Source organism: Parasteatoda tepidariorum, chromosome 9 (assembly GCF_982258835.1).
Source record: "Parasteatoda tepidariorum strain Cologne lab strain chromosome 9, Ptep-v5.0, whole genome shotgun sequence".
Lineage (NCBI taxonomy): Eukaryota > Metazoa > Arthropoda > Arachnida > Araneae > Theridiidae > Parasteatoda > Parasteatoda tepidariorum.
Window position 1 is genome coordinate 25623124 of NC_141763.1, and position 24975 is coordinate 25648098.

Sequence of the window (24975 nt, forward strand, 5' to 3'; positions counted from 1 at the left end):
AACTTTTTCCAGAGAAGACTCAAAGACCAGATAACTAAATGCATTGCTAAAGGACTTCCTATTGTTAGGTAGTAAGCTACTCTTACCAATCAATCTAAATTAAAACGTTTAAAATCTTATTTCTAAGAAATATCTATGAAATGCTCCTTCATTTGTTGGTTTACCCTATATCATCCTAATCTTAAAAGAAATTTCCGGAAGTGTATCGCAGAACTATTTTACCAACTATTTAATAAAATTTTAACATTTTAAAATTCTTATTCTTTTCCATTTTACTTTTATTATTTCTGCATTAATATACTAATAATTTTTTTAGAACTTTAATTTAGATTTTCTTTAATTTAGGTTTCCTTTTCAAATTATAGTCAAATTTTTTTTAAAGAATTATTGTCTGCTAGCTAAGAATAAAACCTTGTTAAGAAATTAAAAACATTCAGCTGTTTAAAATTATTTAATGCAAAACAGCTGATTATTTACTTAGCATACTATTTTTTTGAAAAAAGAATATAAATTATTGATTGTCTTTTTTTTTTTTTTGTTTCTTGTGACTTCAACTTAGATTATCTAAAATAGTGTTGATGTTTTATAAGTCAGTACAAAGAGGATAAAGATACCGAACATAAAAAGCTGTGGAATACGTAGCCAATTTTTTTAGTGTCTTAAAATATCTCAGTATCTTAAATGTCGTCCTACTATCTTAGTTGTGAAATTAAATTTTTAATTATCCGACCACGTGTGATTCACTAATTATTTCATTATATCTTTTACTCTTTATGATACCAAGTAGATTTTTTTTTCTGATAATATACTAAACTATTTAGTTTAATTTTTTACTTTAGCATGATTTCCAAGATATAATTGTAGTATAATTTGTTATCAGGAAAATGCCTTATTTTGTTAATCAGGAAATACTAAAAATTGAAATTTGTAAGGATTCCGAAGCTGTGCACACAATACACAATTTCCGACCTTATTTTAATAAAAAAAAATTTAAAAAAAAAAACGTGGCAAGTAGGCTAACATACTTTTTACAGAAACTGTGAAAACTAATTTTTCCTATATTTCGTCAAAAGAGGATAAGAATGATATTGCTCCAAGGGACCTACTCAATAATTTCGCTATTTCCAGAATGAAATCTGTTTGATCGAAACATATTATTCCTTGAAAATTACACGAGGGAAAAATTAACTTTTATCATTTATCTAAGCTTATTCCATTTATTTAATGATAGCGGTATTAAGGTTAAGGATATGCGTCGGAAGCTCCGTTTATTATTATACTATAAATGCATTAAATCATGTAGCTTGAATAATTTATTTTAAGTAAATTATTTAATAATTTTAAGCAAATAAGGGTGTAAAAATAAACTCGATCGAAATACTCCGAAAGTATACCCTGAAATATATGTAGAATAAACTTTGGAATCGATATATAAAAAATACCTTTTCAAACAACTTCGAGTAGGACGGAAACGCTAACTTGTTTAAAAAAGTTGTCCTTTGTAACTATTTAATTTCGATTCCTGGTACTAGGGGACATTCCATTTTCACATTCGACTTTTGAAATTTCAATTGTAAACGGAATTTTTTTATGACCTTAAATTAAAATGTTAAGGCTTGCAGCAAAAAAACATTTTTTTTTTTACTGTATTGATTTTTTTACCAAGTAGTGAATTATTATTTTTTCAATCTAAGAACCTGTGCCTATAACATATGTAAAACTTATTTTAATATCGAGTGAAATAATTTAATATGTTGTGTAACTAAATGGATAATCCCAAGAAACTGAATCGAAAATATAAAAACTTCATTGATTTAAAAAAATAATAGATGATAATAAAAATAGACATGCTTTGAGCGTCCAATAATAAAAGTCACAAGTTATCCAAGCCTGATAAGTCTTGAGAATGGGCGATTATATTTGAAAACTCGAAACATGTCGACTTTTACTTCCCTCTTCATATGTTTTGAAGCCAGTTGAGTTTTTATCGTCAATTATACTGTTTTACATTTGAGTCTTGATCATTATTTTGATAAGGATTTTACACTAGTTAAAGTAAACATATGCATTTTAATATTTTATCAGGATTCATATGGTCTTTAAAAATGTAAGAACATCAATATTGTAAAAGTTATATTTAACTTAAAAATTAACATTTTGACACCAGATATTTTGAGTTAATGAAATTAAATATTTTATCTCTTAAGTTTTTGTGCCCTCATTTCAGTATCTTAAGGATCTTACGAGCTCTGTTTAAAAAGAGATCATCAGATATATATAAGAAAGCAAAAATAACCATAGTAGCAGTATTTGTTGGTAAATGTAGCTTATCGTAATTGAAGAATATGCTGTGCGACATTTTATGGTGAATTTGCGAACGTATAAGTTTCAGAATGTATCGAAACATGAGGATGCTATTTGCTAATCATCTTTATCCAAAGGAAACGATGTAACCTAAATATCTAGTAGAATGAAGCGATTTTTTAAGCAATGAATCCTACAATTTGCAACATATTATTTCAATATCTTATTCTTAAACATAACATATTTCAATCTTTTTAAAATGCCACTAAACATTCAGCAATTCCTTGAGTTATAGAAAAAAGAAATATCGTAAATTATAGAAAACCTTGTAAATGTGCATTAGAATTATTATACAATCTACATTTTATTTTTCAAGTACTTTTTTTTTCTTCAAATTTTCTTGCCTAGAAGACTCGATTAAAACTGTAAAAATGATTATCCCTAAAATTTTGTATATAGCTATAATAAGTTATGCTCATTTTATTTTAGTATAAAATCCTCGAATAAATATAGTAAAAACAGTGTAATCTAAACAATATCAGATAAAAAGTTCATGTATTTAAATTCTAAAAACTATCATAAATAATTTATAAATCGATTCAAATTTACTTTTCAAAGGAGATTAAAATAATATTTTTTTTGCTTTTTGGACAGAAATCCCCTAAAAAAATTGTTTATGGCCTGGAAACTTCGAGATATTTTCTATTAACAATAAATTAAGCCCCTCCGAGCAATTACTGAACATTATTTCAATTTTTTTACTATCAGAGTTTGGTTGCGTAGCAACCTAGTAAAATTAAGCACTCCTCTTTTGAATTAGTCAATGGGTTATCTTAAAATATTTATTTGCGCAGGCGACTTTTTTTGGCGGTTTTCTGGACTATCGCCAAATATATAAACATTTATTGCGGCCCAATTTACCACCCAATTTTTTTAAAATTTTGTCTACCCCCACTAATTTAAGGGTCTAGATTCCAAATATGTAAAAAAAAATATATGTTTATTCAGAGAAAGTACGTTTTTGTGTCTGATTTCGTAACTTAATTAATAGTTAGCAATAATTAATTAACATATTTGAGGTCACCCCCAGGAACCATTAAGATTGACACTTAGTTCGTGAAAATCCGATCATTAGAACGAAAGTTATTCAGGGTGATTCGTTTTTTTTTTTGCGGACTGTACATGATGGTGGCTGTTACTGAAAAAGGTATCTCTTTAGATAATATCTTCTTCAGTAAGGTAACTGAAGAAGGTATCATGGGTACTGAAGGTATTAAAGGCACTGAAGGTATTTAGATAATACCTTCAATGATAAGATAGTGATAAAAAAGAATGGTAATAAGTTTATGATTTAGTGCGATGAACCCATTTCTAGATTCTAAAATTTTTCATAGTAAATGTTACACCTATTTATTTTGTTCGAAACAAATTTTTAATGATTATCTTATGTTACGAAAGTAACTAGACATTGATTTGTTTTCATTGTAATTGAAAATTTTTCAATGTAAATGTTACACCTATTTATTTTGTTCGAATTTTTTTTTAATGATTATCTTATGTTACGAAAGTAACTAGACATTGATTTGTAATGGTGCCTTCAACATTAGTATTTTATTTCTCCAAAACTTAATTTAGTATAAACTGTGTAATCTTGTACTGCCTGTGCAATAAAACGAACATTAATTCGATTATTCTAGATGTTTTAGAACAATTTGGGAAAAAAATAATAATGACTCTTAATTACTAGACATAATTTTAAAAATTTGAAAGTAAATAAGCAACGTTTCGATGTAAATAAAAAAGTAAAGAGATCTGCACCTTTCCATTGTTTCAAGCTTGAAAACATTGTCAACCCTTTGATAAAATCAACTTTCAACAATCTATAAAAACCATAAAAGGTGAAAAAGGTCTCAGATATCCCAACACCAGAACCAGATTTTATTAGCGATAAGGAAAGTTAGTTAAGGGTGGAGAATGAAACATGTCTAATAACAGAGCTGCCTCTCCTTCTTGTAATATTATGATAATAATAATTCATTAAAGGAGACTGGAGCCAATATGTTAGTAGCGCCGGAGGCTTGACCAGCTTTCTTACTAAACTTTTATCAGACAGCCTTGTTTATTTGGCGCTAATCGCTATTTATACACTTTCGATTGCGTAAGGCAAGTTTCATAACTGAATTTCAACATTCTAGATTGATTGGTAATATAACGTGAACGGAATGCTTAAAGACGTAAAAAAAATTTTTTGTTTGCTAATTGAGATAATTTGGACAAAGCGCTGATGGTTTTCAAAAAAGATATAATATTGGTAGTAAGAACATTTTATTTTTGCAATTATTTCTTTGCAATTATTCAAATATTTCTATACTAACTCTATGTTAACAGTTTTTTCTTTAAAGGCAAATATTTTAGGAGATTTTAACCCGTTTTGTCCCGAATGTATAAATTGAAATGATACAAAAAGTGATTTTATGGAAAAAGTAGTGTAATATATTATCGAAATTAATTGGGTTTTTTTACTGTTAGGGCAATCAAAAAGTCATTGATAGATCAAAAAGTACTTGCTCCTTATAATTCTAAATCTAATCAGAAATAATTAAATCATTGTGGTATCTGAGAATCTTTTAATTCACCCAGATAAATGAAAATGCTGAAAAAAGTTTCCCAAACACAATGAATGTCTTTGAAAAAAGGAACTGTCCTTAATGTATGACGCTGGGCGTTAACCGGTTAAAAGGGAAAATTGCTGGCACGGACTGAAATATCATGTATGATGCTTTTAGTATTGATGTCATTTCTACTTCTTGAAAATTCAGATCTACCAAAACGAGCATTGGAAGTAATTTTATTTTATAACCATTGTTGAACAGCCGACCCAATTTTGGATTTACGACTACCAATATTCAATTCCGTTCCCTTGTAATTTTGAACCCAATTCGGAAGACAAGGGAACTCTTGGATGAAGTATTGGGATAAATTTGCCTTCGTATAGGACTTTTTTAAGAACTAACCGGCATTAACGTAACATGGAGAAGAAAACCACGAACACCTACCGCGGTTAGCAAGGGGACTCTAACCCACTATCCGTCTACCACTGGGTATATTTTACGTCAGCACTGAGGTCGGTGCGAGCTGGGTCATTACCTCCTACATCAAGAAGCCTCCACACGGTCTTTCATAAGTAGTCCGCGCAGACTGTTTAAAAAGTGAACCAGTTGTGCGCATGAACCCAAAACCTTTTATAAAAGTATTTTTATTTTATTTTATTGAAATTACATACATTTGCTGACTTGTGTGCTCAATATATAGGCTTATAAGTCATTGTCAAGTAGAAAATACAGAAAGAACAATTCAGAGAAAGACATCACAAAGAATACATCCAGGGTTACGGCGGGATTCGAACCCGCTACCTCCACGCTTAACAGAGCGTTTGGACCGGCGATACCGCTCGGCCAGGGAGGCCCCTTTTTTTTATAAAAGTAATTGAGAGAAGTTTATCTTATATATTTGAGAATTGAATCTGTAGTGGTTGACAAGTGAATAAGGCAAACCAGTAATATTCATAAATAAAATAAATTTTTAGTCATATATTTACTACCACTTTCTTATTTTAACTATATTCTGTATTAAATGACTCGTACAGTAAGTGGATATCCTTCACACTGGTCTGATCGGACTACCTATGAAAAACCGTGTGGAGGCTTTCAGTTGTAGGAGGCGTTGCTGGGATTTGAACCCGGTTTGTCCTCTGTCCACCGCGGCTCAATTGGAAGTTATTAGCTTTTTTTCTAGCTTTAATACCAGAAATTTTGAAATCATCATCATCACCCAACCATGATAAAACACCTAGCACCATTTTCAGAACACTATCTACTTAAAATCTTGGTATAAATACCAATTAATTTTAACCCTGGTCAGACGACGTGAATAGAATCTGAGCTGGTACCCCTCTCTTCTTACTTTCACACCACAACCAACGACAGATTTAATGTGCACCTTGCTGCGTATGCAAGCCGATTGTTTTGCCTTAGGGCATTTTTGCTCTTTTTACTACCACTTTGAAGTTTTAACTGCAAAAGAGTATTTTCACAGAAGCGCAAATTGTAGGTTTTGATTTGAATGACCTTTTTTTAATCCTTCCAAACAAGATTGCATTATTTATATAAGAACGCTTATTTTAACTATAGTGGTAAAGAGAAAAACAAAGCTTTTAACTTCCTACCTTCATTTTAGTTTATGTAAACCTTTGTATGGGTGAAACACCATTTCTAAATGTTTCAAGTATGATCTTTCGAACTATGTCAACAGTTTTGTCAAGTAAAATCTTGCAAAATATTTGCTACTAAAAGAAATATTATTTATGCTGAGTTAGTGTAGAAGTGTTTCCATTATTTCGATCAACTCTTACACTTATTAACAATATATGTTCACCATTGTTCAGAAATCTTTAACTGTGAAATCGTGTATTTATTATAGTATAATTTAATCAATGAAAAAATGGGAGACGTGTGATGTAAAACGATTAAGAAGCAACGTCAAGTGATTTCGTTTTTATACTTGTCTGTACATTTTATCAATCAACACGTCAATTTAACTGTTGTGGTTCCTTCGGCTTTATTATTATGAATTTTATTTTAAAAAACTGCATTCTGATATAACAGTTGCACAAAAATGAATTTTGTAATCAAATTTTCTGAGAATAAACTTGGTTTCCTAAGCAGAACGCAGCAATCTGTATATTTCAGTCTATTATGATTCTTCAAGCCGTTGACATTTTTGGGTGGCATTTGCTTAGTCTAATTTTATTATTAATAATTGCCTTTCATTAAAACTTGATTAACTATCGATTAAATTGACTTTAAAACTTCATACCATCAATGGTGATTTTAGCAAGTATTTTAGCAAGTATTTTAGCTTTTAAATTTTACAATAAGATAATTTTAATAAATGATAAGGAATTGTTATGAGAAAGCATACTTTTTTCAAAACTGGTTGGTAATATGCATCTCGCTGCCACTTGATCCGATTTATTAACACAAACTCTAAGAAACTATATCACGTGATATCGTCACGCGATATCACGTGATATGACACTAAATGTGCTAACTGTTAAAATGTTCTGTTCCAATTGAAGAAGAATAAATATGTTATAACTGATGATATCTATTGGTAGTTACGAATAGTTTACTACCAGTCTGACCTTCCCCTCCCCCTGAAGAAAAAAAAGAATTTTTTTTAAAAATTATGGTGCTTTTTTTTAAATAAAAAAATAGACCCGATATAATTCCGTACTACCCTAGGTCCCCTATGATAGGCTCCTATTTATAAGCTAAGGTGCGCTATTTTACCCTTTACAACTTGAGATCAGTTTAATTCCGAGGCTTGTTAGAAAACTTTTAATTCACTTTAAAAAAAATTATTATATTAACACAAAATCGCTATTTTCCATTATTTTTTTTTACTAATTTAGCATAAATTAGTGTATCAGCGGTTGGAAAAATATGATACCAATCGCCACTCTTTTATTCCGGAGTAGAGTTGAAAGTGAATCACCTTGGCATTTTCATACCTAAAATTATGAATGATTTCGTAAATTCTGATAGAATAAAATGCTCATAGATGTCAGCACTAAATGAAATTTCTGACATATTTTTTAAGAAATAATTTTCAAATCAAAAGGAAATTTTATTATTACATAGATATAAATAATACATAATAAATTTAGTTTTTCGTCGTTTGGGAATAGCCGTCTGTTACAAGCATAAACGTTATAGCGCATATTTTTTTTACAGTTAATTTTACAATTTTTTTTAAACTTTTGCCGAAACAGTGATATTAAATGTAGTAAATACATCGACTGAAAGATAGCAGCACTATAGATTTTGAATCTCTAATGTTTTCATTAGTGTGAAGGTGGAGTTCAGCTCAAAGTTACATGAGTTGAAAATAAAAGAATTTTAAAACAATATCCCTACTTTTTTAAATTAAAATTAATGTATAGAGAGTGATATTAATAAATTGAATTGTAAGAGAAACAAAATGTAGAATGTTCTGGCATTTGTTTTTATAGGGCAAAATTGAAAAATTGACAAAATAAATAAATAAAAAAATAAAGCATTGATATTTTAAGTTTTTTTTAATATTTATTTTAATAAATGAAATTTGTCTCTTTATACATATAGAAAATAGGAATATTCTTTAAATATAATAGAAAATAGAGTTTTTATTAACTTAAGTGGAAGCTGTATTTAAACATTTTTCCAGATAAATTAACTTTGCTTAGTGATTTTTTCCATGTTGAAAAAACACATTAACCCTCATTACACATTAACAGTTAAACGTTATTGTAATTTTTTTTAAAAATAAAATGCTTATTATCTACTAATAAACGCTTTTATAGCTTACTATCAAACAAAAAATGAAAATTTTCTGTTTATTTATCTAGGGACCAAGCTCGTAACTGTTTCAGCAAATTATTTAGCTAGCAAGATTTACAATCTAATCCAGCTACCTTTAGTGATTCTCTCTCTCTTTCTTCTTTTTTTTGTACATTGTTCTTTTGAATGTAGTTGGATGGATTGCAAAAGAAATAACAGACTGCTATTTCCTTTGCAATCTGTTACCTGAACTAAAAAAAAAAAAAAAAAAAAGTCAAGAATTACGTTTTTTTTTTTAAAAATTATTATTATGAAACTTTATTAAAATGATAGTCTAACTACTGATCGATTTTATTGTTTATAAGTTTGTTATTATATTTTCTGGCAAAGAATGCTGAAAAACACTTATTTCTTCTGCTATTTATTGTTGGTCCCTCAAACCTCTGAAGGTCTTAAAATTTATTGATAACTATGAGAAATTGCATGTTCTAAACATCTTTAAAGTTATAAAATAATCTTCTCAGTTTTTTTTCTTTTTTTTCTGAAAAATTGAAGAAAAAAAATGTCAAAAACTGAAAAAAGTGTATTTTCCAAAATTGTAGGGAAGTGTACATTAATAGGACGATAGTGTATCTTGGTCTTATTTAATAAATGTCCATTTGCTATAAAATAATTTTGCATTTCAATGAACAAAACACATCAACCTATATTTTAGAAATATCCAACACAAGGTTATCCGAAAACACAGCTCTTCATTACTTTTAGAATTTCTGCATGTTTTTAGAATTTTTTGTTCAATATTTAAGTGAGATAAAAGAAAGGTGATTAAAATTTGATAAACGATTATTCTGATTCCTCACAGTACTATTAAGTACTTAAAATAAAATTTCCTCATTGCAAGAAAGTGAAAAATGGTTTCATTCAAAAAGTAATCACTTTTCAATTTTCTTAAAAAGGAATTACTTTTGATAATTTTTATGCTACATTTGCTGTAATTGATGATTTGTCAATCTTTAATAATTTTATTTTTTAATATGTCATTTTAAGTTCACTAGTGTGCATTTTTTTCCTGCATTTCATTTTTGTGAAAAATTCTAAAAAGCGATGTCAAACTCGATATTATTTAATAACCTACATACAATTAAAATGCTTAGTAAATTAATAATATAAAAAAATAATTGGAGAATAGAATGCTGTTTTTCGTCTCGTTTAATTCCCTGTACGAGACTGCGTTAAATCACAATGATTTACTAATTTACAATTCATTCATTAAATAATCAATAAATAACATTTAATAATTGTCATACTCCCCCCCCCCCTCAAAAAAAAAACTGTCGAAAGAAATTTCTTATGTAACTTACTTTATGTTTTGTAAAATGGTGAGAACAAAAATGCTTAAAAGTATTATAAAATAACTCTAGAATGCAGATTTTTTGATTACAATAAATAATTACTAAATAAATCGCATTAGAAATAACGTAAACTATAAATCGTTCAACTAAAAAACAATGTGTAAAGAAATTCTTCATTTAATTTATTTTACTTTTTTGTAAGACCGATAATTTTTCTAATTGATCAAAAAATAAATATTTAATAATAGTCACATTAAAAAAATTTATTTAATTTTTTGCAAAAATTATTTGTGATATTATATAATTACTGTTTTGTAATATTATGAAATTATTCCGGAATATGACCAAGAGACGTCAATGTCATACCTGCCAACTCTTCCGGATTTTCCGGAAGATTTTATTTTGATATTTAAAGTGGTAGTAAATATATACTATTTTTTCTTTTATAAACTTAATTTTTAAAGGATTTTGATCCCCACTATTCTTACAAAAATGAAGCACATATATTAATATTCGTTACTATCATGGTTTTCAACTTAAGATTTTTCAAATGTAACGTATTTGTTTGCTTAAAATTGAAGTTTTAATTCCATTTTAATACCACTTAGAAAAATGATAATGGAAGGGATTAAAAGTTGGCAGGTATGCAATGTGTTATAAACACATCAGGACTATCAAACCCTATGGAAAAATATTACGTCAACAGGCCTGCGAATGCTTTGAAAATTTTTTTATAGAGTACTATTCTATAAAAGATATTTAAAAAAAAACCGAAGCTTTCAGAATTTTTATTTATTTCCCTAACATTTTAAAATCGTCTCCCCGAAAGAGCTGGATTGATTTATTGGGTTTACATACATTAGTAGGCTTTGTACTCAATTTAGGCTCATAAGCCTTTGTCAAATAGAAGGATAGCATGAAGATACATCCAGAGTAACAGTGGGATTCTAATTCGCTACTTGGATGCTGGATATGGTTTAAATCTCAGTATTTGATGCGAAGCGCCACTAACTGATTCATTGTATTCTATAGGCAGAGATGCCAACTTGCTCCCGACAGCAAATATATATTTTAAAGTGGTAGTTTATCAATTATGAATCTTGGTTTAATAAATTGAATTCAGTAGATTTTTATCCGCCACTATTTCTAAATAATTCGTAGGCTTATATAATTCATCGCTTTAGAGTACTTATGTCATGCTATAACATCAAATATTTGCTAAATTTACTTTGTAGTTAATTACCATTTTTGAAATTATTTCGGTGTGTCCGGAGCAGTTGGCATCTCTGTATAGGTCATAATCTGTACCGCTACTTGGAACAAAGTGGCGTTGCATATGAATTTTTAAATCATTTATATGTAGTGGTATGGAAATAAGTATAAATAAATAATAAATTTAAACATTAGCATAGCTACCACTAGTAAAACATTTTTACAAAAAGCGTAGAAAGTTAGCAGCCCTGTGACAAATAAGAAGAATTAGCATAGTAGCCAAAACCCTTGACTGTAGAGGGGTGTTCATAGTTAGAAGTGATCCCCAAGGGTAACTTCTAGCTCTGAACACCTGTGCTATTTGGGTGAAAACGAATTCTCCCTCTGTTTTTTTTTTTTTTTAAATCAGAATCAGAATTTTTTCTTTATTAACAATTAATAATTACCAATAATTCTATATATTTTTTAACCAAGTAATTTACCAAAATCAGAATTTAAATTTCTCCAAAATTAACCCTAAATTCCCGTAATGCTGTTTACTCTTTTTTCATGTGATTAATTACTTCCGATTTATAAAAAAAAAACATTAACTCATTTTTTTTAGTAACCAATGCGCCATCTTTCATGTTGTCCTTCTTTCCTTTCAGATTGAATATTATGATTCTATTAGAAAGTAAGCAGTTCTTTCAATCTTAGCATAGTTTGATTTAGAAATTAAAATAATAGAGATAGAAAGTAATTCTGATTTGAATTCAACTGATGTTGTTGTGTAAAATTAACTTCAAAATTGCAAACTAGAGTTTGATTTTTGTAGCTCCTGGCGCATACGAGCCGGAGAAGTGTATGAGAATGGTATTTGATTCAACCCCTAGATATTCTTTTCGAATAAAACATAAAGAACCTAAGCCTGATGATGTACCAGGCGAGTATTCATTTTTATTTATGTTTTGTTTTTGTTGTACTTTGTTGAATTTTGCCTCTTTGTTGAATTTTGCTTTGAATTTTGCTGTTGGTTTTGTTGTTTTTGTTGAATTTTGCCTCTTGTGCTGTTGTCCTGTGACGTTTTGCCAAAGATTATACATATGTTCTATATTCGTTGGTTTAGTTATGTTGTGCAATGTTGTACCATAAGAATCACCTTTAATATTATTTTTAGAATCACTGTCAAATAAATGTCGGGCTGTAAATTAAAATCAATCACACCATTGAAATTTATCGAATTCATTGTGAGAAAATCGGGATTGAATATATCAAAACCTGATTGATTGCCGGTGGAAACAGGAAAAAAAAAGCAGTTAATAGAAACCGCTCCATGCATGTCCTGAAGTCTGAATGCCATCAAATTAATTAAAATAAAATTAATCTTAGCTTAAAATTGAAGTGGGGTTTTAAACATAAAGCAAACTGCATTTTTTGATTTCTTGCTTTAGGCTTATGAACGATTTTACAAAATATCATTCTATTATAGCCCTAAGTCCCATATAATTTCAGAAATAATTTTAGAACTAACATAGATCTGAAATGTGTAGCTATTTTAAATAGATGTGACATAACATTTTAGAAATAAAACTGTTGCCTTTTGTAGCTCCTGGTACATACGAACCAGAAAAATGCATCAAGAATATATCATATTCAACACCTCGATATTCTTTTGGATTAAAACCAAAAGACCCTAAGTTAGAAGAGACCCCAGGCAAGTTCAGTTATCTTACATTATGGTAGAATAGTCTTGGAATTTCAAAATCTGATTTTTTTTCTTGCCTGTACCTTTTAGATGCTAAAATTGAAAAACAAAATCCTTCGAACGCGAGATACATAGTATCTCCGCCGGCTAATCTTGATTCCACCACTGAACTTATGTACCAATAAATGCATGGTTTATTTTTAAAAACTTGGTAGTTTTGATTGGTAGCTAGCGATAAGATTTAAAAATGGTACTGTAGGTCAGAAGCTTCACTCTGTAGCTTACGGTAGAATTCAAAAACGGTACTGTAGGACAGAAATCTTCACTCGATAGCTTACGGTAAGATTTAAAAAGGGTACTATAGGACAGAAATTTTCACTTGATAGCTTACGTTAAGATTCAAAAACGGTACTGTAGGACAGAAATCTTCCCTCGGTAGCTTGCGGTAAGATTCAAAAACGGTACTGTAGGACAGAAATCTTCACTCGGTAGCTTACGGTAAGATTCAAAAACGGTACTGTAGGACAGAAATCTTCACTCGATAGCTTACAGTAAGATTCAAAAAACGGTACTGTAGGACAGAAATCTTTACTCGATAAAAAAAAAATAAGATTTAAAAACGGTACTGTAGGTCTGAATCTTCACACGGTAGCTTACGGTAAGATTTAAAAAACACTTATCCTTAAAATTTGCTACGGAACTGGTATGCTTATAAAAATGGCATCACCAAGAAAAATATTATACCTTGAAAAATTGCATTACATAGAAAAATACTATGCCTTGAAAATGTCGTCAATGTAATTTATGTGTATAACTTTCTCTATAAACATGAGAGCTCTTAAAGTGAATGTAAAATCTTATCAGCTATGATTCCGCTAGAACAGAAGAAAACAAAACAACACTATTTTCAATGGCTGTCGGTGATTCAACCGTACCTTTATTCGAAATGTTACACAAAAATCATAACGCTACACAAATATATTTCATTGTGGAGGCGATGTGTAATCAATCCGTTTGCTTGCCCTGTGTATTGTTACATTGGACATCTAACAAAACAGTGGATAATTTCGTGAAGGCCTACGCTCTTCACAAAGAATTGTAAATTTGTTCACATCATTGTGTTATTGTTTGCCCTGAAGAACAAACATCTGACCATAAATGTCTGCATTGCGCTCAACAGTCCACCAATAATTTTACAACAACTGCACATTATTCTGCTTCAGATCTTAGTGGCTCTACACTCATTTCAAATTCTCTGATGTGAACTGGTTGATCAGTAAAACATAATCGGTGGTACACTCTTAATTGCTCTGCTGGTGTCAGTAGACTATTACGTTTGTTTACTTTTCATTATTTAACAAGTTGAGCGCAGCGTCAGCCATCGCTGACTGACACTGGACTTTCCATTTAGGCCGCGTCAGCCACCGGTGGCTGACACTGAAATTACATTTAGGCTGCGTCAACCCGGTGGCCGACACTAAAATTACATTTAGGCTGCGTCTGCCACAGCTTGCTGACACTGACCTTTCACATAGGCCGCGAAAAACAGCTGGCTGACAGCGTATAACATGATATAGAACTATAAAATTTACTCTCTTTTATGGAATTGCAGAAAATTTATTCAAAATTTACTTAATTATTGTGATTCTTGATTTAATAAATTCAATTTAGTAGATTTTTATCCACCACTATTTCTACATAATTCGTATGCATATATTATTCATCACTTCTTTCAGATATTTCATGATAAACCTTCTAAAAAAATAGCAAAATCCGTCTAATATTTGCAAATTTAGTTTGTAGTTATTTACCGTGGCCAGATGGGCAAGCCACGTAAAATTAACGTGGCGCTCAACGTATTAAAATTAAAATTCATGATTTAAGATTACGCTTGTTCACTTAACAACTGCTTTATATTTTTGGAATAAATATAAAGAATAGTACATCTAGTATAATTCATCAATTTCTCATTATTGTCATTCGTTAGACTTAGAATTAACTTAAAAATATTTATTTGAACTAATGTCATAACGCTATATTTAATTTTATCTTATTTATGTCTGACAATAAGTATGCCATATTAAAGCTATATTAATTTTTTTTTACTAATCCTTAATTTTTAATCTCACAGCTCCGGGTGCTTACGATCCAGAGAAAAGTATCAAAGTAGTATTAGATTCAACGCCAAAGTATACATTTGGATCGAAACACAAAGAACCCAAACCAGACGACCTGCCAGGCAAGTTCTGTCTTGTTTTGGATGGTTTCATTTGTTTAAAACATATAAAATACACTGAGATTCAAACACTTTGAGATTGATTTTTCGGTAAACAACACATTTTGTCACTTCACAACATATTTCGATGACGGCTGTTCGCTTTTCCAAGTTTAATCACTTTTTAAACTTTAATAAAGTAATAAAATAATTCAAATTTATTAAATTCGTTTTAAAAATGAAAATATCATTAAAGCATGATAAAATAAACGGTTTTATGTAAAGTAAGTAAACCGTTCTCTCGATTTTTTTTGTCTGACTCATGTTATTAACAATCAAACATTTGTATAAAAATTAATGTTTAACATGCAGCTCCTGGTGCATATGACCCAGATAAAAGCATCAAAGTATTACTAGATTCCACTCCCAAATATACATTTGGAGCAAAACGTAAAGAACCAAAACCAGATAATATACCAGGCGAGTATATTTTTAGTAACGCAAAATTTAATTTAAATCTCCATAAATCAAATAATAGTTAACTTTTATTAATAAGTATTAATATTATTCTTCGTACAGCTCCAGGAGCTTACGATCCCGAAAAAGCCATGAAAACAGTTCTTGATTCCACACCTAAATACACTTTTGGAGTGAAACATAAAGAACATAAACCTGATGACATACCAGGCAAGTGTACTCAATAAACTTCCTTGATTAGGAAAACAATGACGCGAAACAATTGCGCGTCTCGTTTTACGTGTTAAGAATGTACATATATATATATATATATATATATATATATATATATATATATATATATATATATATATATATATATATATATATATATATATATATATATATATATATATATATATATATATATATATATACATACCCTCCAACTGCTACGGAATTTCCGTAGTTTCAGAAATCTTCTTTTCAGCCGGTAGCAAAATTAATGTCTTAATATTTAAAAAAAATTGATTTTAGCGTAACTTGTCCACTATTACTTATAAAAGTGCAGGCCATATGGCTAGATTCTTAAGTTCTGATAAAAGTTTTATGAGAGATCCATTTGCTTTAATAATTTCTACTTTGGTTCGCTACCACTAGAAAGAATTATTTTCAAAATCGTCATAAGTTGGAGGGTATGTATATATATATATATATATATATATATATATATATATATATATATATATATATATATATATATATATATATATATATATATATATATATATCAAGCTCTAAAAATTTTATCTATTTCAATGTCTTTTTTTTATATAAGTTTTACAATTTGAATTAAATATCTTTCTTATTTATTTGATTAACTTTTTAACTTATTATTGTTGCTTAAATTTTTATTAAAGTATTTCTTCACCGATGGCGGCACTGAAATGAAATTTGCTTTATTTATTTGTTTCCAAGTATTTTATACGATAAAACTAAAAGCACACATTCGTTATATATTTTCTTCTTAACATTTTTGTTAACTGTTAGACGCGTATATCTAATTATAACACAAGTTTATTTTTTTTAAATTCATATCGATAAATTTGCTTACTGCTTTTCTTCTTTTATCTTAAACTCATTTAAAATTACATTTTATTCTTTTTTAGAGGCGTAGAAGTATTAAGGAGTGATTTTTTATCTTAGGATAATTATACTTCATTTTGAAATGTATCTTTCGCCGTCGTAAAGGAATGCGTCCTGTTGAGAACCTTTACGTTTTTTTCGTGAAATTGTTTTATTATTTTTCTAATTAAATATATATATATATAACTTTAAAAATTTTTTTTCAGCATCATGATATCATAATAACGATGTTTTAATCTATGCATACATTGAAATATCGTTATTATGATATCATGATGCTAAAAAATTATCGATTTTCCTCGATTTAATATCCTGATCTAGTGTGCCATATTTTATTTTTTACTGACAATTTGTTTGGCTAGAAACTAGTAATATTTGGGGCTTTAAATTTTTTTTAATAAGCTATATTTTGTGGATTTATTATTTTAACGATAATTTCTTCTATTCGATGTAATAAATAAGCGCATGATTTTGAGACCAAATATTTATTCTTTATTATTACGTACTATATTGTTGCCGTCATGCAATTTGTTTCTTTTTTATAGAAATAATTACAGAGATGCCAACTTGCTCCGCTTTGCAAAATAGTATTTTCCAGCGGTAAAGAAATTTAAGTTATTTTTAGTTTAGTATTTTTAATTTTAAATAATTTTTTCACCACTAAATATGAAAAATTATAAAAATCATGTAACATGCAACCTAAGAGCAATTATTATTTGGTTACTGTTTTTCAAAGTAGGCGTAACTATGCTTATTTTGCAAGTTAAGCTATTTAATTCACTACCACTTTATTAAAACTTTTCCAGAGTCCGGAGCAGTTGGCATCCCTGCAATTAAGCTGCTAATTTTGACTATTTTTTTTTGAAGGAAAAAAAAAGAAATACATCTGAGAAGTAATTAGTTTTTAAGTGGTATAAGTGATTACATATTAGTACGTTAATTTTACAAAAAATTGATGCACTAACATGCATTTTGTATTATTTTTACAGCATTTAGTGATAGAAAAGCTTTTTAAAATTGCTACTTTTGGTGCTATTCATAATTTCAATGACAGAATCTTTCAGTTATTTTTAACAGCATTCTGGATTTCAGCATTTTGATTACATAATGTATACATTTGATTTATTGCTATGCGTATACTAAATGTGTAGTCATTCATAATTATTTTTATGTATAGTTATTATGAGACTTATTATGTTAATTCCATAAAGGTTTTTGTAGCAATATTGTTCATGTTGTGTTTGTTAATAGCTCCCGGTGCTTATGATCCCGATAAGAGCATGACGACTGTATTAGACTCTACGCCGAAATATTCGTTTGGTCACAAACCTAAAGATCCTAAACCGGACAATATGCCTGGTGAGTTATTCCGCCCAGATAATTAGCAATTATTTTTATTTCTACAGAATCGAAATATATTTTTTTTTTAAAATTTCAATTCATTTGTTAATGTCGTACTAGAGCAACAGTCACCAAACTTTTAAAGCTTCTGAATTATCCCTGTGTTAGCTATCAGCGAAAAAAGTTTTTTTTATTAAATTTTGAATATGGTTTATTGCTTAATAATTTACATTTTATCAAATAAGAAAACAAATTTTATTTAAACTGCAACAAAGCTAAAAAAAATTTTAATTGAATTGTACTTAAGCAAGAAATTGAAGTGTAGTAAAACAAATAAAATAACTAAAACCGATTTTTTTTAAAAAAAATAGGCTTATTAGTTTAAATGCGAAGGATGAAACTCTTTTTTTTTTTTGGTTGTCATCAGCAAGTTTTGCGCAGAGGAGATATCAAAGTTAGCTAACACGTTGAGCTCCGCGTCAGCCATCGGTGGCTGACACTGGACTTTCCTCTTAGGCCACGTCAACCACCGGTGGCTGACACTGAAATTACAATTAGGCCAAGTCAACCACCGGAGGCTGACACTGAAATTACATTTAGGCCACGTCAACCACCGGTGGCTGATACTGAAATTACATTTAGGCTGCTTCTGCAACCGCTTGCTGACACTGACCTTTCACATAGGCCGCGAAAAACAGCTGGCTGACAGCGTATAACATGATATAGAACTATAAAATTTACACTCTTTTATGGAATTGCAGAAAATTTATTCAAGATTTACTTAATTATTGTGATTCTTGGTTTAACCCGTTTTGTCCCGACTTTATATACTGAAATGATACAAGAAGTGGTTTTATGGAAAAGGAGGTGGTATAATATACTATCGAAATTAATTGGTTTTTCTATTGTTAGGGTTCTCTAAAAGTCTTTGATAGCTCAAAAAGTACTTGCTCCTTTTAATTCTAGATCTAGTCAGAAATAACTAAATCATTGTGGTATCTGTTTATCTTCTAAGTCACCCAGATAAATGAAAATACTGAAAAAAGTTTCCTACCACAATGAATGTCTTTGAAAAAAGGAACTGTCCTAAATATATGACGCTGGGCGTTAACCGGTTAATAAATTCAATTTAGTAGATTTTTATTTTTAAACAATTCGTAGGCTTATATGATTCACCACTTTTGTCAGATATGTCATGCTAAACCTTTTATAAACTAGCAAAATCTGTCTATATTTGCAAATTTAGTTTGTAGTGTGTGGCCAGACGAGCAAGGCATGTAAAATTAGCGTGACATTCAACGTGTTAACCATAGTGTTGACACAATCTACCGAAAATATCTTCACGAATTCAACAAGATATGTATGTCAAAAGATAAAAAATTGAATTGCGACAAATTCCATGACTTCTTCGACTGCTGTATTTTTGATTGTACAGTAAAATTTTTCTTAGAATATTTAGATAATTTGGAATAGAAATATAGAATCTTCTAAATATACTCTGAGTATAGGCAAAGTGCAAACTGTGGTGCTCACAGTTTGGTCAAAAATACCTAAAAAAAAATCAGACGCTTTTCAAAAATTATAAGGATTAGGATAGTATGAAGACGAGTGCTTTTTTTCAAAGTATGATAATTATCTGTGTAACATTTATTAACAAACGCATCTTTAACATCTCAGTTTTTAGACTCTACTTTGAAGTTTTTTTACGAACACCTGTCGTAACTTGATGTATGGAATTAAGATAATATACTAATAGTAAAAATTAAAATATCTTTATTCTTTTCTTCTTTAGCGCCAGGCCAGTATGACCCAGAAAAAAGCATGAAAACGGTTCTGGATTCAACACCTAAATATAGTTTTGGGCAGAAGCATAAAGATCCAAAGCTTGATAACAATCCTGGTATGTTACAATTTTTTTTTACTGATTTAAATCTTATTGCAGTCACTAGTTCATTTAGAAAGAATTTTCGTATTGCGCACAACTTAATAAGTGTTTTTTTTTTTTTTTGCAATAAATATATATATTTTATTTTATATCGAGAAACTTTTCTAATGAATAACGTCTCCTGATCGTTTGTCTTTTTCAACACGAAACTCTTTCTTTAAATTCGTGTTTTTTCCCTTCAAAATTTAAGGTGTTTTTGAGGTTTATTAGAAGTTGACTTAACCAACCAAGGTTTATAATTAAGGTATATGAAGTTGTTTTATTCACTAGGTTGTTTTGAGGTTGATGAAAATTTGACATATAGCAACGAGCTTAGAAAGGTTGATTTTGAGGTTTACAGGTAAACTTTTCTAAACTTCAAGCAACTATAAGCTTATTTAAGGTGTGAATAATTTCACCTGATTTCAACTAAAAGTAATGCTGAGCTATAGATGAGGTTGATTTTATAAGATTTAAATTGAAGTTTATTGATGAGGTTATTTTTAATGCAAAACCTAACCCCTTTTTCTACCTCAGGTGTATTTTTTTTCACCTCTCAACCTCAAAAACATCTTATTTTTTGCAAGGTTTAAATTTATTTCCATATCAATCTGAATTAAATTTTATTTCAGTACCAACTTTCAGGTAGTGCCACTGCCTAACCTTAAAAACAACCTCACTGCCTGCTAACATCAATGTCCAACCTAAAACAGTGCTAAAATTCCATTACGAATGGGATAGGTTTCAACAAAATACTGGTACTAGAATTGCCTGCTAACTACAAACGGCACCCAAATTCATGATGAATGGGAAAAGGGCTTCTTGGCCGCCAGGTGGCCAGATAAATCGACTACTAGGACTACGTTTAATATAGGGATAAATTTAAAATAAGCTTATCTGTTGTGCTTATTTGGCTGCAGGACTGAAAGTAAAACCAAATAGGAAAAACTGATGGCTAAATCATTTCAGTTGCAGTTAGTTTTCGTGATAAGCAAAATAAGCTCTTACTATTCTAAACCCTTTCTGGCGCCAATGAAGCCAGTCTGACAACACTAATTCAACAAATATTAAAAGTCACTGATCGGTTTTAAGCGTTTAGCGACCACTATTCTTAAGACAACAAAGAGCTAAATTATGTCACTGTAGTTAGAAACTATTGTTTGAGGTCGCACTGATCTGAAGAAATATTTTCTAAATGAAATACGCTGATCCAGAAATTGCTAATTAGGAACTTTTACTTAATTTGCTTTTTTGGGGGGATTACTTCACTTTACTTAACAAATAGGGCTGGGTACATGAGCCAAATATGGCCTTAGCCTATTCATCGTGTTGGTTGAAGAATAGCCAGTGAGGTAGTTGAATTGCTTTAACCCGTTTTGTCCCGAATTTATATATTGAAATGATACAAAAAGTGGTTTTATGGAAAAAGCGGTACAATATATTATCGAAATTAATTGGTTTTTCAACTGTTAGAGCATTAAAAAAGTCTTTGATAGATCAAAAAGCACTTGCTCCTTATAACTCTAGATCTAATCAGAAATAACTAAATCACTGTGATATCTGAGAATCATTTAATTCACTCAGATAAATGAAAAAAGATTCACACCACAATGAATGTCTTTGAAAAAAGGAACTGTCCTAAATATATGACGCTGGGCGTTAACTGGTTAAAATGAATGAGAGGATAGCGTTGTTCCTTTTGCTTATTTTTTAAGGCTGACCGTTTTGTGCTGTTAGAAAGTGAGGAAAGTTTCTTGACTGACTTTTGCTCTCTGCACTGACCCGTTGTTGGTCACCTTTGGTTTTCAAATAACTTTTGCAGTCATGAATGCGTAAATAACTTACAAAATGAGTCTTCTATTCCTTCTTAATTAACGAAAACAAGTTGCGTTGTCTACCACTTTATATGAAATATTTTAGAAACAGCGTAGTGGTTGGCAGGCCTACTTAAAACATTTGATCACGGAGTACAGAGATGCCAACTGCTCCGGACATGCCAAAATAATTAAAAAAACGGTAAATAACTACAAAGTAAGCTTTGCAATTATTTAACTATTTTTGCTTGCCTTTTAAAAGTTATAGCATGACTTTAATACTGGTCTGGTCTGGTTGGTTGATCGGGGTCCCTGAACCAAGATGGCCTTTTACCCCTTCATCATGAAGTAAGGATCGTTGAGGTGAAGCCCTGAGGTGATAAGCATAATGCTAAAGTTGAAGTGGGGAGAAAATGGCACATTGCCATGGTGCGGAAGAGCTGTGGTGACTTGAAAAAGAGTTGAGAGTAATCAACAAAAATGAAGTCTACTGTGCTTTGCTTGTGGAAAACATCTCGCTGTTTTTAAGATTACTTATCTCGAATTCATAATTAACATCTCCAGTCTCCGCTAGTAGCTAAACTGGCGAGGACCCGAGGGACAATAGATGTTAGTAAAGCCAGACTCCTACTTGCGATACATGCTTCGACCAGTCGGTTTCAAACGCAAATGACCGCCATTAACATGTCGGACAGGCCTAAATGCTACTAACGAAAGGTCAATGCAATCATCACGTTCACGTACGTCGAGGCTAAACAAGTTACTACTGCCGCTTACACGGTGTGTTCACGTTGGCTGGATTTGAAAACTATTTCATCTTGATATTCTGTCTTTCAAACATTGATCGACGTTGCAGAAGAACTGCAGTCATCAGGCTTGCATCAAACACTCACGAAGAGAGGAAGAGATCATCGCTAAGGCAGGGAGGTGGTGACGATTAGCTGGCCGGAACTCATCGTTGGTCATCCCGCTGACTGGCGACCGAGCTTCCGGCTCGGAGAACTCGCAAGGCACGTTCGTCTCCTAGGGCGTCTTCATCTGGAATCTGGTGACTTTAATACTATAAAGTGGTGAATTATATAGGGCTACGAATTATTTAGAAATAGTGGTAGATAAAAATCTACTAAATTGAATTTATTAAACCATAAATCATACTTCATAAACTACCACTTTAAAATATATATTTGCTCTTCGGAGCAAGTTGGCATCTCTGGGAGTATAATAAATTGTGTGTTCTGAAATATAAGAATATTTTATTTAAATATTTAGAGTGGTAATAATTTTTCAGATTTAGCCCTCTATTATTTAATTAGTTAAATTTAGAATGGTTTTCATCATCACTACGTACAAATGACTTAAACCTATAAATTTTGCAGAGAGATTTGTGTGCGCAAGCATAAACGAATTACATTTAAGATTGTTATTTGACTACCGCTTTATATATTTCTGGGATCTAGGCATAGACTTATTTTTAGAAATGATAACAGTAAAATAAATTGTATAGACTCAATAGCACGAATCGCTATAAGAATTGTTTTTATTTGTCTAGCTCCGGGAGCTTATGATCCTGAAAAAAGTGTCAAATCAGTTTTAGATTCGCATCCTAGTTACTCATTTGGCTTGAAGCACAAAGATCCTAAACCGGACGATACACCAGGTAAATAATAAGCTATGAATTGTTTTCAATTCCAGGGCTCTCACAGGGTTGCACACAACACATTAAGTTAAAATGGCGAAAAAGTAGGTTTTTCAGGTTAGATTTCACAATTTACTTAACAAGCAGCTTCAAAATAGCCAATCGAATTATAATCGAATCTGCTACCACCACACCTGGCAAAGATCCATTATAATCTCGATCTTACACTATAGCAAAAGTACGTTAACACGTTGAATGCCAAGCTAATTTTACATGGTTTGTCCCCCGTCTGGCCAAAATGATATTCTCAGTATGTATTGCATTAATTTTTTCAAACCATTTTGGAAACGATAATAATATAAAAAAATTAAAAGCATTAAAAATTTACTCGAATTATGTTTTTCTAATAATCTTGGTTTCGTCGGTCACCGGTGACCCCCGTGGAGCTACGAACAATCTCAGTGCCAATCACCGGTGACCCTCGTGGCACTACGAACGAACTCATTGCCGGTCACCGGTGACCCCCATGGCATTCAGCGTGTTAACTGTAACGAGCTACATTTTGTTTCGTTTCCAGTGAACACGTAACTAAGCCAAAGTTACGTAAATTTTCGTTTTACCAGTTCAGCTTTTTAAATTCAAAAACATTTTTTGTCTGTGTGAAAAAGTTTCTTCAAGAAACAACTTCTTCGCAAAAACCTAAAGTTTTCTCAGAAAATTATTGTTTTTTTTGGCATGCAGTAACATTAATAACTTGATAAAAGTTAATTATTTCAAAAACAAATGGTTATTTAACATGATTTTGGGTACAAGAATTGGTACAAGTTAGATTAAATTTAATATTGCGACACCATGCAGCTGCAACTTCATGTTAATTCTACAGGTAAATTTTTGCTATCAATTATTCACAAACTGTTACCCATATCGCTGGTTCAAAACTAAAACGACACTTCTGCACCTACTTCTCATTTTATTTGAATGAGAAGTGAGTGCAGAAGTGTCGTTTAACACGTTCACGCCGGGATGACCCACCGGTGGGTCACGCTAGATTTTCTCATCTTGGCGGCGCACTAGAGTAAAAACTGGTAACAAATAAATTTCCTTTTTTAGTTTTTTCCGGGAATAATAAAAATCCATAACTACCAATTGTTTTTATATTGAATTGCTTCTTCACCGTGATAAATTTCTTTACAGTGAATTGATATTGTTGAGAATCGATTAACTCCTCCCGAATATTATGTAATATTGAAATAGTTCTTCTACCAGTATTTTCTCTTTTCCCGTACCAGTATTTTAACTTTTCCCGGCTTGAACGTGTTAAGTTTTGAACCAGTGATATGTCATAACTCTTCGAACTATGTTCAGATATGAAATTTATCCTTGATCAAAATTTATATTTTTAATTAATAAATATCAAGTGGTTAACCATAAAATGAAGGGAAAAATAGACTTATTTCTTCCATCACATACTCTCCTACATTTGAAGTTTTAGCGAAATATTTACCCCAGTT

At 30.4% G+C, this 24975-nt stretch overlaps 1 protein-coding gene across 13 annotated transcripts in view; it reads left to right on the forward strand.

Moving 5' to 3' along the window:
- LOC107440114 (uncharacterized) overlaps window positions 1-24975 on the forward strand; it is a 97715-nt gene that overhangs the window by 52315 nt on the left and 20425 nt on the right. For 3 of the 13 annotated variants that reach the window (XM_071186585.2, XM_071186595.2, XM_087151098.1), the window contains exons 5-9: window positions 12063-12170; window positions 15064-15171; window positions 18001-18108; window positions 19883-19990; window positions 23378-23485. In XM_071186585.2, coding sequence (XP_071042686.1) covers window positions 12063-12170; window positions 15064-15171; window positions 18001-18108; window positions 19883-19990; window positions 23378-23485 — 540 coding nt within the window. Of the gene's footprint in view, window positions 1-12062; window positions 12171-15063; window positions 15172-15519; window positions 15628-15726; window positions 15835-18000; window positions 18109-19882; window positions 19991-23377; window positions 23486-24975 lie in introns of all 13 variants that reach the window. The other 10 variants (XM_087151093.1, XM_087151097.1, XR_015429069.1 and 7 more) reach the window with 7 other exon arrangements.